This window comes from Pempheris klunzingeri, chromosome 15 (genome assembly GCF_042242105.1).
Source record: "Pempheris klunzingeri isolate RE-2024b chromosome 15, fPemKlu1.hap1, whole genome shotgun sequence".
Taxonomy (NCBI): Eukaryota; Metazoa; Chordata; class Actinopteri; order Acropomatiformes; family Pempheridae; genus Pempheris; species Pempheris klunzingeri.
Window position 1 is genome coordinate 24,100,845 of NC_092026.1, and position 20,250 is coordinate 24,121,094.

Here is a 20,250-nt window from a genome sequence, read left to right on the forward strand (position 1 = left end):
ATTTATTAGTCACACTCCTATTGTCAGTGCTATAGTCGCGAACTGGCGCTCTATAAATAAAGATTGATTGATTGATTGAGATGATCAGAATGGTTGGAACCAAGTAACAATTTATCCAGATTTTCTAAACCACTTTGTTTTTGGATGTACATGTCTTTATTTACAGATCTGAAATGTTAATACAATACAAACACCTGTATGCACACAACCACAGTACGTACAGCAGGTCAAAGTTAAAGTGCTCATGTTAGTGGATATTGAAAGCACTGTGCCTAACCTCTGACCTTATGTAAAAATTCTGATTCTAGGATATTCATGAATGTTGTCACTTAGTCTGTTATGGGATGTGCAGAATCTAGCTTGACACCTCCTGGGTTGTAAAGGTCAGAATATTTCGAGCCTCGATTTTGACTTTTTTCCTTGGTTTTGACTATTTTCTCAAATATTCCCCCAAATTTATGTTCAAACATTTCTACCCCAAACTGCTTTTTATAGCTGTTCTGTGATACATTCACATAGCACTTTGCCCCCTCACATGGAATGGTACAACTTTTGGTAATAGCTACATCATGTGACAAAACAGAGGTAGGTAGTTGAAGAGGGTGAATTCATTATTGATTCTCAGCGATGATGTAAGTGTGAGCCATTCACGTAAGAGTTGCAAAAGCATGGTAAATTAATCAGAGATGACAAAGGAACCAACACATAGTGATTTTACAAAGTATTACATCACAATCACAAGACTGTAAATCAAGCCTGCACCGCTCTACATACAGTACGGTTGGTACACGTTGGTTGCAGATTGAGTTTTCCATGTATTGGAATGAGTTATGTTCACAGGACAGCTGATGAATAAAAACATGAAGTAGAAATCCCGTACGTAACACATCGGCCTTTTTCACTTACAAATGTCATTCTCTGTTAGTTGGAGCTCCAGATCCTTCCAGCTGAGGATCCACTTTCAAGTTTCAGCACCAAGGACATGTCCTGACTAACCTGAGCGTGGCTGGTACCAACACTTTTCTATCCATTTTTTGGCACTAGTATGTTCTCAAAGCCCTTTTTCAACTTACTCATGGTTACATCATCATCATTTTAACTGCTGGTCTAATGTCTGAATAAGCATCCGAGTGGGTCATTTTTAGATAATAGTCACAACATCAATCTCATCAAGTTGGACCAAGTAATACTTCTGTAACTCTCTCAACAAGTCTGAGCGGACTGTCATTGCATTGACATAAAGGCTGCTCTGTGTTGAATGTATAATCCCCACCACAAAAATGAATATATTCACAAAAATATCTGCCGCCACAAAACACATCATTGTAAATGAACCAATGTTAAGTTGAAATAATAATCAGAGCAGTCCGACTCTTCAGTTGATCAATCAAATTAGAAACAGCATGTCAGCAAGTCCCAGCTTTATATCTTGCCGTTCACTGCATGGTCACTATCTGACTTTATAAGAGGCAGCAGAATAAGAAATTATATTAAAGTATTCTCTGTGAGAATGGGAAAGTGACCCTCATAATCACTTCTTAAGGCTTTGACCACAAAATTAGTTCTAATATTTAATAGTGATGCAGCCTGTGAGAGAGCAGTTTTCATCAAGCTGGATTAATGTTTGACACAGTCCAAAAGGTTATAGGAATTGAAAGCTTTATGATGGGGCAGCTGTGGCTCAGAGGTAGAGTGGGTCTTCCATCAGTCTGAAGAATGGCTGTTTGATACCTGGGCAAGACACTGAAACATAACTTCAGTGTGTGAAATGACCAGAGAGGTGCTGTAGAAATCCTTTCATTTACTCAACAATGTGTGAATGTTTAGAGAGTTGGAGCTAATTAAAAAAACAAATGACTTGACACGATGTTTTTCCCAGATGCAGTGCTATTTCTGCACATTCAATTTTAATATAAATATATGATGTAAGTTGTTTGTTGCAGAAAATGCTCTACTGGAGACTTGCTATTTTGGGATGTGAGAATTGTTCATCAAAAGGACACATCAGCACTGAGGGTAATGATACCACAGTATTGATCTGCTGATCTGTAGTGGGAGCTGGCAGAGCTGCCGTGGGCAGCAAGCAAATACAGAGTCCATGTCACAGGGTGAGGTGACTGCTTGATTTGAAAGTGTTATTATGCTGTGCTTGACCTGCTGGTGATTGTGAGGGCACAGCAGAAGCCGGCCTGTTGCCAAGTGGTTGCCTTGGATCACACACAGATACAGATTTGTCAGCCAACCAATTTGCTCTAATTACTCTATCTCTCAATTACTCCCGGCCCTCTGCTGCATCTCCACTAAATGAGACCTCCTGCACTGAAAATGTCCTCTCTAAATGGCCTTTCTCTGTCACCTGAATTGATGAAAGTATTTACATGATTAGTAAATATCTCGTGGTAAATTTCACGGTTAATTATTAGCCAATGGAAATTTATCTTGGTGAATAAACTTTTTACCAAAAGAAGATCATCAGACTCACAGCACTGACACAACACTGAGCTACTTGAGGGACAAAGACAACAAATCCTGGTAAACAAACGTTATGAACAAGTGGATCCAATCCAATGACAAACTTTCAGGCTTTAGACCTTCATTGGTGCAAATGTTTGACAGAAAGGGATCTTAGAGCTTATAATAGCATCAAATAAGTACGCTTGTGCTCAGTCACACTTGTGATTGGCAGATGCAGCTCCATTAATCAGAAAATCGTTGGTTTGATCGTCGGCTCCTTTAAGTCAACAGGTTGCAGTGTCCTTTGACACTGAAGCCCAACTTGCTCCTGAAGATTCCTCCTGAATGAATGATGTGTAAGGATGTGATGTAGAAGTGCTTTGAGTCGTGGAAATGACTAGAAAGGAGCAACACAACCTTGTACCATAAATAATAATTATATGGACATTTCCGTGTTGTTGCCACTAGAAAGACGTATGAATATGAGTTCAAGAGGGGCCATAATTCTCTCGAAGCACAGACAGACACAACTGGCTTTCTTGCTACTGGTTTAATTGACTTCTTTCCAAATCACGTATACTGACAAAAACAATAGGCCATGTTAGCTTAACATTTTTTTTCTCTGAACCATATATGATGAATGTTCTGACACAAACCCAGGTTGTTTAACAAAAGAAATCCTGGTCCATCTTTGAGCCTGTCTTTACTTCTTTCCCTCACATGCACACATGCTTTCTCTCTCTCTGTCTGCCAGCTGGAGGCGTTGGGCATCCTGCAGAGACAAAGCTGCTGCCAATCCATCGTGGAAGGCAGGCGGGTGGAGAGCTGCTGGCAACTTAGTCTGCCAAACTGATGACTCCCACAGCCACATCTTGAGCCCCTCTTAATACTATTAGGAATGCCATTTGGAGTTGGTGTGAAAAAGTGGTTGTCACAACTAACTCCTCTGTGGTTAGATGATCACAAACAGCAGAGCCGAAAAAAATATCCAACACTGTACTGATCATATAAATGTTTTTTTTTAGAAATTTGCCATTAGAGGCATTAAGAAGTAACAATAAACATTAGATGCTATATTTATGCCACACCTCCTCCCCCAGAAGTCTATTTTCCTACAGTAGATTATGTCTGTCTTAAAATGTTTGACCCTGCTCTCACCCAAAATGTGCAAGTGTGACACTGTATACAGAGCAAGGCCATCATTTGCATTATTTGACATGAACCAGCCTGAGTAGCAGCATGAACCACAGCTGTGCTGCACTCCCCTGATTTCAGCCAGGTTTTGTGGCCAGAGGGTAACTGGACTGACCCTTCATGTCCAATGACAAATTAGAACAACACCAGTTTCACTGTAATAATCATGAAGAGAAGCTGAGTCTATCATTAATGTGCACTTATACCAACATTAAGCTTCTTGTGTTTTGCTCTTGAGGCCACTAATGTACAGCTGACGTCTCACAGGACTTCCTAAAAAGACTGTCAGGCACTCATTCAAAATTCAGGAGCAAAAGCTCTGACCAGATTCAAAAGTACAGCCCACATCACTCTAGTACACTCTACAGTGGTTGCCAGTAAGCCACACACTTGATTTTTAAATTTTACTCATTTCTAAATAAGTTAAACCATTAATACATGTCTGATATGCTTGAGCAATGCAGCAACTAGAAGACCTTTCAAATCACTGGGGAGTGGACTGCTGCTAGTGCCTAGAGCAAAAACACCAGGAGAAGCAAGATTTTTAAAGCAGAAGATCACCTACCTAGTTGTGATCAACACTGCTCAGCCTGTGAAAACCACTGTGGAATGTCTTCTTTGGCTCTGGAAGAGCTCTGAGAAGATAACTGTCATAATAGTAACAGTTTATAGACTTCACATCTATTAACAAAAGCTAGATTTATAAACTGGGGGCATGGGCTTTGAAAGACAGAAATATGTAGGTTGCAGTGTTTTGGGAGCCTTTACTTTTATTGGCCACTGCTTTTATTTTTTTTGTACCTTTTTTCCCATAAAAATGTGAGACCCCCATTTTACCCTATGAGGGAAAGTGGGGGTTAATGTGAGAAGCTGAAACAGTCCAGGTTTAAGCCATTCCCCAACTGAGCTGTGGAACCAATTAAATGTTGTCTTTTCTTCTTGTGCAATATAATCAAAACAATTGCTTTCCTACTTCACTTCACAACTGCTGTTGACCAGAGTAGGCCAGAGCTATGCTGGAATTAACCAAGAAGAATATCGATGAGTGTATTTTCTATAATTCAAAACTAATGGGTTGGAACAATCCGTTCACCTTGGTCATATTTTAGGCCATGTGTCTACTCATCTTAGCCGTTATAATGCCTGACAGAAGCTTCCATTTTGTACAGAGACAGGTAATTGGCCGATAGTTGGAGGAATCTTTTTTTTTGCCTCCAGCCTCTTTTTCCATGGGGGGTAATGCTCTTTGCGGCTTATGCTCTTCATCTTGTGGTGAAGCATATCTAGCATCACTGTTGCTGGGGTGTACATTGGCAGCTGGGTATCCAGTTTACTGATGATCTTCAATCTCAGGTTGGTCGCCTTTGAGTTAATGGAAACTCTCTTGTAAGAGCTTGTTGGGGCGTGGTACCAAATCTTGGAGTGTGGAGGTGATGCTGATATCCTCCCTGTGACGTGTCGTCCTGGCTCCTCAGTAATCTCTAGCTGTGATAGCAATCCTGCAAATGTTGGAACACTTCAGTTGTGTTTCTTGGTCCAAGCAATTCTCTTCTTCTTGTTCTTCCTGAGTAGTGGCTTCTTTGCAGCAATTCGATCATGAAGGCCATGCCGCCTCCTCTGAACAGTTGATGTTGAGATGTGTCATTTATTGTTCAAGATTGTTTAAGATTGTTATAATTCTTTTGTTATTGATATATTTATTTATTTTTCATATGTATGTATGTATATATATATGTGTGTGTATGTGTGTATGCATGTATGTATATATATATATATATACATACACATCTATATTTCTATATCTTTAGACTTGTCCGGGCGTACCAACGCAATTTCGTTGTATGCTGTTAACAGTTGTACAATGACAATAAAACCTCTTATGTCTTATGTCTTATGTTTTATATAGGCTCTAATCCCAGGAGCTGTTAGTTTGCTAGATTGAGATTATAGGGGCTGGTTACTCTAACGAATTTATCTTCTGCAACCGAGGTAATACTTGGTTTTCCAGTCAGTTGCATCAAAGCGTTTGATGGTTTTCTCAACATTTTTCCAAATTGACGAACCTTCATGTCTTATATTAATGATAGACTGTCATTTGCCTTCACTTAGTTGAGTGGTTCTTGCCATAATACCACAATATGGATTAGAACAGTTGTCAAATCAAACTATTCACTGTATAGAACTGTGTACCAAACCTAACAATGTCCAGAGTCTTCAGCTTGTCAGGTTGAATCTCATCCACCCCTTGGTTTTCCTTCGGTGAGCATTTAAATGAGCCTGAGTTTAAAAGTTGCACTGAAATTGATGCTGGTAGAAAAACTGACAAATGTCAAAATTTCAAAGGGCAAATGTGAAGAGTATTTACTACGTACCTTTCCAACATACTGAGGTTCAGATCCCATGTACTCCTCCAGGACAAAGAACTGGTTCCACACCCATCCTCTTTTAATACGCTGCACCCTTGACCTCCCATGTCTCCTCAGCCATTTTCTGCCCTCTAATGGTGTCACTTCCCCCACAGGTGACCTCAAAGTCTTTCCTCCAGACCCTTCCCTGGTTGGCATCACTCCAGCCTTAGTTCTGGTCTGGAGCTGACCCTGCAGAGGGATTTGGAAGCTGTAGTCCAACAAAAAACATGAACCCACCAGAAACAGAGTGACAGATTCCCTTATGATCATTAGGGAGTATTGCTAGTTAAAAAAAAAAAAAAAGAAAGAAAAAGAAAAAAAAAACCTAATGAAAAGTTCAAAAACGTTGCACTTTCCAGAATGGTAATGGAAACGCATTCGGAGATGGACGGGCCCTGCTGGCAAGCATTGGATAGAGTGTTTAAATTCCACTATAATCCAAGGTGATGAGAAAGATCTGTTTGTGCACTGTCCTCATTGGAGAGTTACTGAAGATCATTATGTTCCATTGAAGAGTCACTGAACACTTTGGGTTTGACTGTCTAAGGTCGAAAAAGTCTTTGGTGTGCTTTTGTGATATCCAGGAGATATTGGGAGTTTGACTGCAATGGAACCAAGCTGACAGCCTTGGTGTCTCTTCAGTTCTTCTGTCAAGCGTCAGGTTAGACACCTGAAGGAAAAAAATAAGATAAAAATTATGAGCATGAAAGTTCATTCTTTATTCATTGACCTTGAAAACAGAAATATGAAAAAAAGAACTCTTCTCAATCTCAGTCTGATGGATTTTGGTCAGTTACACACTTCCACACTTAAATCCCATGATGACATCTGTGCTTTCTCCACAACAAGTGGGCAATGTTTTTATCACAAGAAACAACTGTTATTTGGGAACTGTGCTCACCATTGCTTGCTATTTTTGTATTTGGAGAGCAGAATTAGGCCACCTTCCTGTTTGTGACGTTCTGTTTTTTGTTTTTTTTTAATGCTCTTGTATGGTTCTGACCTTTCTGTACTGACTTGCAGACATAATCAGTAGCGGACTTTCAGAGAAAAAACATTTAATAGTCATATCAATGAATATTGTTTGGTTACACCGTCAATTTGCTCTACATCAAAAATGACATAATTTGCTGGTCTTTCGTGATGTTTTGTATAGTGTGAGGTGGGGGTTACATGTAAAATGTCACTGAAACAGATGAACAGCAACTGAAGCAGATTTGCTCACATCTCTCAAGAATTCTCATGATCATATCACTACATGTAGCTGCTGTCTTCTGTCACTGATACATGAGTGTGCTATCTGCTTCAGTGGAGTGCAGTCAGGGCTCTAAAGCAGCTGTCATTTCCAAACAACCTCCAGGCTTTATAACTACTTTATGAATACTGGAACCCCAGTGCGAAAACAGAAATATGATCCCCTGTTCCCTGCATGTACCAAAAGCTTTAATTTGGCATCATTGTCATACATAGATAGCTTACAGTCGGCATATGTAGATCAGAACTTTGCCCCCTTAATCATTATGAGTAGTCAAGTGAACACTACACACAACGCCTACTCTTTAACATATTGTAATTTATGCAAGACATCTGAAGTGTTTACTGCTTAGTGTGAATGACTGCTGTCATCTCTACAATCATTGTCACCAGGCCAAGGACCAAGGATCTCAGATCAGATCAGAGGGCTCTAATTAGAAATAGGCTTTAGCGTGCAGGGTAGGCAGGCTTGGTGGATTAGTCTGATGCATGGTGGTTGTGTGTGCAGTTGATAACAAGAATGTTTGTTTAGGCAGGACACCTTTGTCTGATTATATTACTAATTTCTGACAAAAAATTGTACATATAGAAATTACAAACTGCAATTTTAACACTGCATTCGATTCTTGTCCAAAGGCTTTCAACAGAGCAAATATATGAATATGAAGAAGAGAAGAAGAGTATCAGTGTTCCAAGAAGACAGGATCTTGCCACTTCTATTATTCTTCTTTGTCTTACTCCCTACAATGCATTGAGGGATATAAAAAGGAAATATAACCTTGCCATGGAATCACTTAGCTAGCTGTGGTGTACAACTTGAGCCCTGCTTTTTAGCATATATTTGTTAACATTTTAAGAAAGCTATGATTAAATGTTCTTTATTGGCCCTGTATGAAACTGTTTCTTGGGCTCAAGATCACTGGCTTGCTTAATCTTCATTTCCAGACATGCTTAGCAGCATCCTCACAATCATTTATACATAAAAATACATTTTTAAAAAAGCCAACATACTGACATTCAACAATAAAACCAATAAAATCTGTTTAAAAATCTGTTCTGCTCAACATTAAACCGAGTGAGTCCGAGTATCACCAGATAATCTGTAAATTAAAAACAAAGCAAGCAAACAAACAAAAAATGTAAATCTGTTATTTCTTTAATAAAACATGAGAAAACATTTTTAGTGTATGAATCAAAATGAGAAAACCAAATTCAAATTCCTTTTTTCATTTCTTATTTGGGACAGTAGAATGGTGGACGGGCACAAAAACAAAAACATTGCGGCAGCTTGTGAGCCCAGTTCACAAGCAGAGCAGTGCAATGCTGCACGTGTGTTATCAAATTGATGAAGATTTCTTACTTTGCTTGTGTTTTGTCTATTTGCATGTTGAGCTCTCAGGGCCACTGTAATATAGGACACATTTGCAAAACCGCACATGATGTTCGGTGCCATTGTTTTTCACGTCCAATTAAGACTCTTGTTTCTATAATGTCTGAACAAGGCACAGCTCATGGGTACGGTAAATTAAAATGTCAACATAAACTTTCACCCTCCACTGGACCTCTGCATTTCATTTTCTGCCTCTCTTCTGTCCACAGGCGAATAAAATACAAATAGAAATGTTGACTAGAAAACTGCATCGTAATTTAATAGTTTACACATCAGGGCTTTGAATCATAAAATGTAAAGGGCAGCAGGCCCTGACCACTGAGGGCAGCTCTGCCTCTGTTTAGCCTTGACTAACTGCTGCTGCAGGCTGGAGCTGTGCTTGACTTCATTTGTAATTTTGGTCAAAGCTTTACTTGTTTCTGGAGACAATGAATCTGAACTGCTGTGAAGCTGGTCCACTTCTATTATTCATCTATCCTAAACCAGTATCAGAACATTGTGAGGTGATGCACTTGATGTGAACACTGAAAATATATATAACACAAATACAGAGATCCAGCAACATCCTTAAGTTGCCTTGAAGAATAATACTACATTTTCCAAAAGTCCACATTCTTCTTTCGGTCACGAGGACCATTTCTGTGTCCTCCTGCCCCTTACACCATCACATGACCATGGATCAGTCATGGATCAGTGCTCCCTGAAACAAGAGATGGCAAAAATGCCTCTCGGGGCAGGCAAGTGTGTGTGTGTGTGTGTGTGTGTGTGTGTGTTCTCCAGAGAGCCTTTAGCCTAGTCAGGCACATAACCTCACACAGTATTAAAGTAAAGTTTAAAGGAAAATGTATTTGATGTGGTCATTCAGACTGGATAACCTACTCTTGAGCATGCTGCTGTTTTGGCTACACTCAAAAGGTCTAGTTTCTCAAGTGTGTTCTCACAAATGATCTTTCTGTTTTTAAATGGCAAGTTGTGTTGAAAAAAACGTTTCCACTGATGCAGAGTACAAACAAGATCTGCATCAGTGTTGCCAGGTGCTGAAAACCAAATAATGATGCTAAGGGTCATAAACACTGTCCTACTAATTACAGTATTCTGGGACAAACTTGCACATTTTTTACATTCAGATCCAGAATGTGCTGCAGCCAGAACTACCGATGAGACGTCCCTGATTATACCTGTTAACATGCCTTAACTTCCATCCACTAGGAACTAGACTTGACCAATATCTAACAGAGGTCAACCAAAGGCTGATTGAGGTACAACATGCTTCAAAGTTTAAATTCGTATGGTGTGTTTGGACAGAACTCCAGGAGAATATCAGATTAAGCACAATTGCATATTTGATGTAAAAATAAATTGTATAAGGAACAGAGTCAACCCAATTACATACAGGCGACGATGCAAACAGATGATGTTAAAAATGATGGCTGATTTTGTCTAATTTATAAACATACAGAAAGGAAAGAATCGATGGGGAAAATGGAAAAAAAAGCACTGAGGCAATATTGTGTTTTTATTACATGCAACTGAAATAAATAAATATTGAAAATAACCGTGATGCATCGCACTAACTTGAACCACCTGAACAGTCAGAAGATAATGCAGACCAGCTCATATGTATCGTTTCTGTACTGAAGTGTGCTCATGGAGCAATGAACGTGAGAAATGCCAGTTAGAATGAGCAGCGTGGACTTTTTCTGGTGAACCCTCTCAGCCAAACGGACAGGTGTCTCCTTTAATATTCCACGCTCCACTTAACACTAACAAGCTAATTAATAATCCTGTCAGTCACACATCGAAGGCAACACCCAGAGATGAGTGGACCACTTTTCCTTCTTTGGAAACTTTCCTTTCTACTGAGTTTTTGAACCAAGAAATAATTAACAAAATATTGCAGCGACCATATAAACAGGTTCTGAGGACATTCTCAGTGTTGGTGACACAATTAAAATCTATTTAGACACAAATTCATGCATTTTTGTGAATGATCTTTTTTTTTTTCTTGTACAGCTGTATACATAAAATGAGTTGATGAGAAAACATTATAAAAAATGTTTATTAGTCATAGCTTTCTTTTCATTTTCCATTTTTGCTTGTACACAATTACACTTTTATTGTGATCCAAATTCCTAAATTTGAGTTGACTTAAATGTTTATGTTGTAATGATTTATTTATGTGACTGTGCTTTTTTTCCCCTGAGATGATACATATTGTAAATTACAGTGATGCTGTGCGTTGGATGCGTCTGTGTATGATGAATGACAATGAGCGGAGGCTGATTGGAGGACAGATCCACCTGCTCTCCCATCACTCATTCCATTTTGCTCCTATTCGCCCCCATTGCTCATTTTTTCCCTCCTACTAACATACACATATTACTGTTGATTTACAGCTGCATCAAACTCATGTACATTTCTGACTCACATGGTAACATGTAGTCTGCCTTCTTAATTCAATTCAATTCAAAGCGTGTATTGTCATGTGTACAGTACAGAAACAGGTTTGCCTGTACAATGAAAATCTTACTTTTCCGTCCACACTGAATGCCATAAGAGTTTAAAGTAAGAGTAAAAGAGTAAAATGGCATGCAGGAGAAGAAGAGCAGAAATATAAAATATAAACTACTATTACTAAGAGGATATATAAAATCCAATATATATATACACACACACACACACACACACACACACACACATATATATATATTTACATAATAAATAATAAAGTTATATTCTTCAACACTTTGAGATAAATAAGGGTTTGTTCAGTCCTGTCCATCACTGAGTGAGTTAACACAGTGGTAACTGAACGTGTGGTCCATGGGGAAAAATCACAAGCTGCGTTCCTCACCCAGCAGTGGGTCTGCCTGGGGGGGAGCGCCAAAGAAAACAATGACAAGAAAACAACGAAAAGCTCACTTTCATCGTATGTAAATCATTACATGCGATGAAAAATGGGTTGTCAGTGAGCACGATTTCACATCTGCTGTATTTGACGCTGACACATGGGCAGTGATTTAGAGGAAACAGTCAACACAAACAGGATAATAGTGTTCTTATATGTGCCCAGAAATGATGATGCTAGGGATGTCTCCTGTTTTCTTATTAATGCCAGCAAATATATAATATGATATATAATATCATGGAAACACCCAAACCAACAATGTATTAGTCTGTCTCACAATACTCCACTGCCACTCAGTGTGACACTGTGGCTCATGGCTCATGACAACAATGGATCTCTAAGGCACAGAGGGAGAAGGTACATCAGACTTCGATGCAGAAACAATACACGCTAATAGATACATTCATTGTTGGTTTGGCTCTGCACTTGAGATTGGTTGATAATATGAAAATACTGGCCTTGTCCGTCAAGGACTCTTTAATCAGTGAATTTACAATCAATATTTTGGACCAAAGTGAAATTGAATCTCAAGTGTTTCTCCCTTCTTTTAAGACACCTGCAAAAAAAAACCTCTGTGTAACATCCTAATCAGGAGTTCTTCATCATAACTGACTGACTTGATGTGCGATAAGCCCCCCCACTGGATGATGACTGCGTTTCGTTTCGATCCACTCTGCTCTCTGGTCTCCATATTTTACTCTCTGACCAGCTACGAGCGCTCAAACCGATGATAGAAAATGTTGATGAAGGGTTGAGTTGTGTACTAAAGCATCTAGTAGACTCTAGAGATTATTTTGGAAAGTTATTAAAGATTTGTCCAGAACATTTGCTTTAAACTTTTAGTCTTAAAGGTTTATTGAACAACTGTGGTAAGAGTTTAATCAGCCATGTGCCAAGTAATCCATAATAATGTACCCACCACAGGCATCGAATCCACGTACCCTCTTCTAAGGGGATTGGAGAATGAAAAAGTGGGCTTTTAAAAAATGATTGATTTGATTTGATGATGATGATTTATAGAAAAAGGCTACATTTAAGCAGCACAACTAAACTTATGGTTTTGTTTCACTTTTTGTGCTTTGAATTTCGTTGTATTTATTTACAATGACAGTAAAAGGAATCTATCTAATCTATCTATCTATCTAAACTGTAGTTCAGTTCACTCTTCAGGTGAAACAGATTTACTGCTAACTTTTAGCTTTAATTTGATACTTTGTGAATAGTGTATTGGGATCATGTCCCAGCGTCTGTGCCTTTTGATGTGCTGCAAAAATCTTATGGATCAATAGCTTTTGGTTTGTGGCCTCTTAATCCATTTCTGAATTTATAACATATGGCATGTGCCTTATGTTATAAATACCCAGAGTAGGTGCACTTGCTCCAACCTGCTGTGGCTAAACATTATTGTTAAAAATACCTACAATGAGTGATTCGTACCTTTTCTTAAACAAATATACAGGCCGTGTTTGCCCTCATTGCTTGTGTTGGAGGACATGTGGAGTTTGGCCTAACAGCGCTTAACAAAAGCCTCCGGAGAGTTCATTACACACAAGACACTACCAGTCTGGCACACACAGTGTGGGTGATGTGTGTGTGACACCTGCTGCAGGGGACAGAGTGTACTTCAGGGAGAACTGGTCTGCTGTGCTGGCTCTCTGTACATACATTTATCTTGCGTGCTCTAACTAATAAAAAAACATGGCCACAAAATGTATTTCGATATATATCTTGGCTTTGATTGATCTTTTTCTCTCAGCATTGAGAGCCAAGGTGTGTCAATAAGCAAGCAGAATGGAAATGATAATGTGTTGATTTCACACATGGTAGTAACAAGTGGAGGGTCTCAACTTATAAGTATAAAAAGTAAAAAAAAATATAAAAAATAATAAAATTAAATTAAAATGGCATGTGAGTTATTTGAATATACACTCTGAGGATTATTTGATAGTGATTACAATAATGTAGAAAATAATAGAAAAGTATTGTGTGTTTGTCAGAAAGGCTTTGTTTGGCAAATGTTAGTGTGCTGCTTTGGGCTGTACCGCTCTATTCTGAAAACAGGTAACATTTCGTAGTATCGTACAGTTGTGTGTTAGGCCATGCTACTTTTCCCCTGAGGCTGTAATGTTTACTAAAAGAGTGGAATAGAAGGAACACGATACTGAAAATGGTGTTATTGGTAGAGCCTTACTAAGTACAGGGCTAACAATGTCATAAGGGATGCATTGACAGAAAGCTCCCTGGTTTAATTCAAATGGAAAGGGGCTTCTCTGTTGCACCCCCCCCATCTCTCTCTCTCTCTCTTTTAACCTTTTATAGGGCACTCATTGAAATACTTCAACCCTAGACCATTACTGGTGGTCATTACAAGACTTGTTTACTTTTGTGAGTTTTTTAAAAGAAAAATCAATGTTATGGTGAAAATCAAGGTCAATGAAGTTACCATATATGGTTTCTTGCTGGTCTGTCATGTAGCCTGATTGTCGCTGATTGGCTTGGAGAAATCTGGTAGTTCTACTGCCTCATGGTGAGGCAAGGGGCGGCATTTTGAACTCCCACTTAAGTTACCAAATATGGTCCCAAATATGTTTGACCCATCTATCCACACACAACCTCAGCGTTAACTCCAAATGCAGACTTTGTCACTCTTGATACTATGTCACCTGACTTCCTCCATTGCTCCGAACATCATTACTATGGCCACTAGAGGTGTCTTACTTAAAAATTAGTCGTTTCAACCCCTTAGATAAAACAATGTTGTCATTTTTGGCATAAGAACAGGCTGCATTATGAGGTATCTTGCAGGCCAAACCGACATTTTGGACTGTGGTTGACACCTCAGTTAAGCTCCTGGAATGGCAAACAGAGAAAGGGCTCGTCCTATGTTGAGCATGAACGTGTTCAGTAAATGAAAGTAGTTTAAAGTGACATAATTCTGAAAGCAATTATATTGCCTGTGTATTGAGTGAGTGTGTGTGAGAGAGAGCGACTGTGTGTGTGTGTGTGTATGTGTGTCTGTGTGTGTGTGTGAGAGAGAGAGAGAGATGTTGTAGTAGCAGGGGTGTCCAGTCTAGTTCCACTGCACTGATCTTTAAAGACCCAGACAGCGTCACAGTGATTCAGGCTCAGCAGCCACCTACCAGACCACAGCAGCAATTTAAAACATTTTAGCTAAGACACAGACATACTGTGGATTCTTCACAGAATTGGTAGATGCACTATGATTTTTGTTGAATATTTCATAACACTCTATATTTAGTTTCCCGCAGTTCTGTGAAAGCTTCAGCGCATCATTTCATACTGTATGTTCACATATCCGTAAAACAATTTAAAACAAAAAATCCCAGCAATTTAGTAAACCATTCAATCAAAATAGTATGGACAGATGCATCATGTTACCACATTATAGATGCACAACAACGTGATATCAAAATTCAAATGTATGCAAGCTCCTGTAACTGTGTTTCAGAAAATCATAATGATGAACCCTCACCTGCCCAAAGCCCAAGAGGGGGCTGTATCAGAAAAAGCCTGTAATTTCAGAAGTCAGCCTCCTCCAAAAATGAAGCAGAAGTTGCCTCTGAACAGTCCATTTGAGGACTAAATTGAGGTTAATTCAGAGGGAGCTGTTTGTATTGTGATACCCTGTTCTGCCAGAACTTTTTCTAAAGCCAAGCCATGGTGGACTTGGAGGTATACTTAGGATCATCGTCCTGTTGAAAGGTATGATGATGCCCAAGCTTCAGCTTCCTCGCGGATGGCGTAACGTTTTCTCCTAAGATTTCCTGATACTTGATTTAATCCAGCTTGTCCTCCAAACGCTGCAGGTTTCCAGTGTTAGAAGGAACAAAGCAGCCAGGGAACATCACCAAGCCACCGTCATGCTTCACTGTAGGCAGGGTGTTCTTTTCAGTGTCTGCCTCATTCTTCCTCCTCCATATATACTGCTGATCTATTGACCTGGAAAGTCTCAGTTGTGTTTCATGGCTGCACAGAACAGAATTCCAAAACTTTTGTGGCCTGTTTATATGGTTTTGAGCAAATTGGAGCCGACTTGTCTTGTGCTTTTAGGTCACTCGTATACATCTTGGAGTTCAGTCATGGAGGCCTTCAGCGTTTAGTATGTGCCTTACAGTAGAAACTGAAACTGGTGCCTGCTGCCACCAAGTCTTGCTCTCAGGTCTTTTGCAGTCACTCAAGAGTTTTTGGTCCGATGCCTCTTCAAAAATCTGGTGGCAGCCATTGATAGCTTCCTCTTTCTCTCGTGTCCAGGTAGTGTAGCCACTGTTCCTTGTTTGTTCAAGCCAACGATCTCTTCTCTTAACTTTTTGGACAATTCTCTTGACCCATATTTCTAACATGCAACCAAATGTCACTGTGAACACACCCCCAGGCAGTGCAGGTATTTGATGTGTTCCATCTCAAACACACCTGATGCAACTAATGAGGCCCTTGATTAGTCATTAAAAGTAGCATTTTGTGTTGAATTTGGAGAAACCACCAGTAATATTAGTTGTGTTGAGCTGTTTCAATTGTTGTTGTTTGAGTTGTTCATCGAACACAGCTGAAAGCTTGTACATTTTTGACCCAACCACTGTTGCTGTGGTTTAGATCAACTAATTGGTCTCAGTTATGGTCCAAGTAGGGATAGTCTGTAGCCTTGGTAATTGCTACGGGGATGCCGGATGCCCAATTAATAATGATTTTCAATCTCAGATCAGTCATCTTTGTGGTAATGGAATCTGTTGGGGCTTTGTACCCAATCTGGGGTGAGTGCAGGGATAATGTTGATATCCCCCCTCTGACATCATCTCTGTTCCCCCTTGCCGTTTCTTGTACTTCACCATTCGCTTGCTGTGATAGCAACTCACATTTGTTGTTTGTTTGATGTTTGACTGTTGTTCAAACAACTGTTTGCAAATGTTTGAGCTTCTAGTTGTTACTTGGTTAGCTTAGATGTTGGGTTTCGAAGCATCCATATATCCCACATCCTCTGCTTTTCTATAGTAGCATTCCATCAGATTCATAGGTGGACGAGGGCCACCTATGAATCTGTTCGTTCTAGTTGCCCATTTCTCACACGGACCTTGTTGACCTGGGTGCCGTCCAAGCTGGCATGACTCTTACATTTGCGGTTTCAGTCATCCTAAGGTAAGCAGCTTTACACCTTTTTTACTCTCGACTTTTGCTCTGAACTGCATGTTTCAGAGAAAACATAAGCGAGATGTCAAATTGCTACATGAGCTGCTCTTGAGCTGCTAATGTGGGGTGTGTGGACGCTCTAACCTGTTAACAAGGGCACAAAAATAAAAGACAGCAGGTTGCGCAATACACGTACACGCTGCTCAGGTAGGCAGTGTGGTGTCAGAGGAGAAGCTGAAGGACGTTATCCAACTCAACTTCTAGAAGGCCACGTTGAAGCCAAACTCCCCCACATCAGCATGCTCTGCTGTCTGCAGGGGTAGGTCATGCAACTATGACAACGTACAAAGCTTGAAAACTTGAATTATCATCATTACTTGGCTCAGAGGTAGAGTGGGTCGTCCCTCAATCGGAAGGTAGGTGGTTCGATCCCCCAGCTATGAGTCAGCATGTCGAAGTGAGCAAGACACTGAACCACAACTAGCTCCTGAAGCAGCTTCAGTGTGTGAATGTGTGTGAAAGAATAGTTTCCTCCAACTTAGATTCCTCCTGAATGAGGATGTGATGTAAAAGCGCTTTGAGTAGTCAAAATGACTAGAAAGGTGATATACAAATACAGACCATTTACCATTTCATTTTCAAGGCACATCAATGCTGTCCTACAGAAAGTCATAACCACAGAAAAGGTGAAGTTGTGTCTCAGTAATTAAAGAGTTTGGTCTTGACGAATATGATATATGCGATTTATATATCTGCAGTCTTTTTGGAGGAACCGGCTCCACTGACAATGTGCCTTGGAACCTGAATCAAGAGGGGGCAACACACACCTCACACACTGCAACATACCAACCACTTTAAGGGAAGATAGAGAAGGGACTGCCCCCACCCTCTCACCTGCTAACATTCCTGGACCAAAGAACAGAAGGACACAATGTAAAGACGCCATCATTACAAATTCCCACAAAACAAAAATTGCCTTGCAGTTTATGCCCGACCAAAACAGCACTTCATTCCTCTCTGTGTCCTCTCTTTTTTGGCACTTTGGTAACTTGTTACAGTGGCCTACAAAGGTAAGCATGCTACAATGGCCAAGACCATTTCCATTAGGAGATGTGCTGCAGCTTTAGAAACAATGCTAATTCAGAAGCGTACATGAATACCAAATACTAATACATCGTGTTGCAAATGAAAAAACATGCCCGCAAAAACCCAAAACAATTACAATGACAGCAAACACGCTATAAATATAGAAATGATGCAGAGTCAATTTATTGTGTTTGTTTTTGAAGTGGGAAGAAAAATTGAATGAATAGGTGACATAAACAGAATACATAGCTTTTTATGATGCCTCTTTTTTCACACATAAACAAATCCACTCTCTGCAATGTGTGTCTAGCCTTGCCAGCCACCATATGAATGTTCTGTAGAGTAAAAGTCAAGTAACTTTTACTTATAAAATACATTGAAAAACAACAATTGACCCAAGGTGGTGGAATTATCATTATCAGAATAATCAGAATAATCATTAATTATCTTTGATATTTATAATTTCCAAAATCCCAAATTGCCCCAGAAATGGTGCAAACCCCAACATTTATTGGTGCCTCAGATTACTGAGCACAACACTGCCAATGGAAAGGGACGCTACGTAAGCATCGTCATGGCTTGTGGCTATAGATGTGTAGATGTGATGGAAGTTACTGTAGCTTCCAAGTGAAGTTTTATTAGTTGTGGTGTAGAAGAGCAGTGGCTGTTCTGTTTAGCCATGACAATTTGACTCACCACTCACTATTTATCACACCACTCGTGTTTAAGTAACAATAAGATAACAGAGTGAGTGAGTGGTCAAGCGGCAGTGGGGGTGTGGTGGTGAGGCTGCTGTCTGGAGGGCCAGAGATGTGCTGACCAGAGCAGAGCTGGGTGAGCTGTTCAAACTGTGAATGTAGCTGTACATATGTCTTATGAGCCAAGACACCCAAGCTTGTGAGAGTCCTTCATTGAGCCAATAATTCTATGACATCATACAAATGATCTAAGCATTTAGGGGCCGCACAACATAGCACTGTAAAGCATGCATATGAGTGATATCACACTCACTTGGCATGGCCACACAGGAAAACACATTCAGAGGCCAGTTTTGATCATTTTGTCAAGGCTAGCAAACACAGTAGGTTATCATGACTTGCCAACAGTAATCAAGCCTGGACTGCTGCATCTTTGTAGGAATGGAAATTTTGCTCGTTGTTAGCGTCTCCTATTCTGATTTCAAGATTGATCATGTAAAAAGAGATCTGTTTTGTGGATTTGGAAATATGTGAGAGGTTATGTTTCATGTAAGAAACATGACTTGCTCATGCAAGTGTGTAAGTGCACAGATCATGAGAAAATATACCATGATATAACCTGATCCTAACTCAAAGCTGAGCATACGTCATTATTTCAGAATAATTAAATAAACCTCTACCCTGATGCCTGTTAAACTGTTGAGTTTAACACAGTGTGCTGTCATTAACTAATACATAAACAGAAAATTAAAATAATGGATTGCATCTGTTAACCCTTTAACTCCGAGTGTGTCGTCAGCGACACGTTTGTGCAAGCACACTTTGGATTACCGTAATGACGGAACACATCCAACGGTTTCTGAAAGACGTTGCGCTAAGGTTTTAAAGGGTTAAAATAATTGAGTGCAATAGAAGTTCACTGATTGCATTTGACAGTGCTTGTGTCCAAGGACAGGTTAGTCATGGTCATAAAGCCTAAAATGACCTCACCCAGAGGGAAAGCTGACAACATGAGAGTGTAAGATTTCATGTTAAAAGCATGAAATGAATACTGAGCTCCTTACTGGAGATGTAACTGATGTTATCACTTAAAGCACAGGTCATGTTAGGAAATCTTTCCATTTGCATTCTGCTGATGCTTCACATGGTTTTTCTTTAAAAGTTTCTGACACTGATAATATAGGATATCACTGTAGAATATCAGACAGAAGCAGAAACTGTCTGCATTTTTTTCACATTCATCATGTTGCAGCCTTGATGTAAAATTGATTCTTTTGGGCCTTTAAAATGCACCGTAGCCCTGGACGTTACTCACATTTGAAAGACAAAAACACTTCTTGTATATACAGTATGTATTCAGACCCTTTAATACTGTATGACCCTTCATCTGGATTGAATGTATCCTGCTTAATCTAACTCTATTCCAGATGTCCTCACAACTTTGTTGAGGTTCATCTGAGGCAAATTAATTTCACTTTTAAAAGAGAAGGGCAGTATGGGACAAAGAGTGAGAGGAGGTAAGAGTGGATAATGTTAAAAGAAAGAAAAAGTATAGTACTTAATATATTATGTATAATAATGAATTATTATGAAGACTATTTTTGACACAGCATAAAAGATATCCTGATATCTGCTTACCACAGAGTTACAGTGTGGAGTAAAACTTTATCAAGTGATAATACCTTAAGGGTTTCACCAATGAGAAGTCATTCACTG

The 20,250-nt window shown here is 39.5% G+C and overlaps 1 protein-coding gene across 1 annotated transcript in view; it reads right to left on the reverse strand.

The window, feature by feature from the left end:
- The window catches only part of cdh12a (cadherin 12a), a 47,223-nt gene extending 40,897 nt beyond the window's left edge, over positions 1-6,326 (reverse strand). The window contains exon 1 of the mRNA XM_070844320.1: positions 6,021-6,326. Within this exon, the coding sequence (XP_070700421.1) occupies positions 6,021-6,326 (306 nt within the window). The remainder of the gene's footprint in view (positions 1-6,020) is intronic.
- Positions 6,327-20,250: the final 13,924 nt, after the last annotated feature.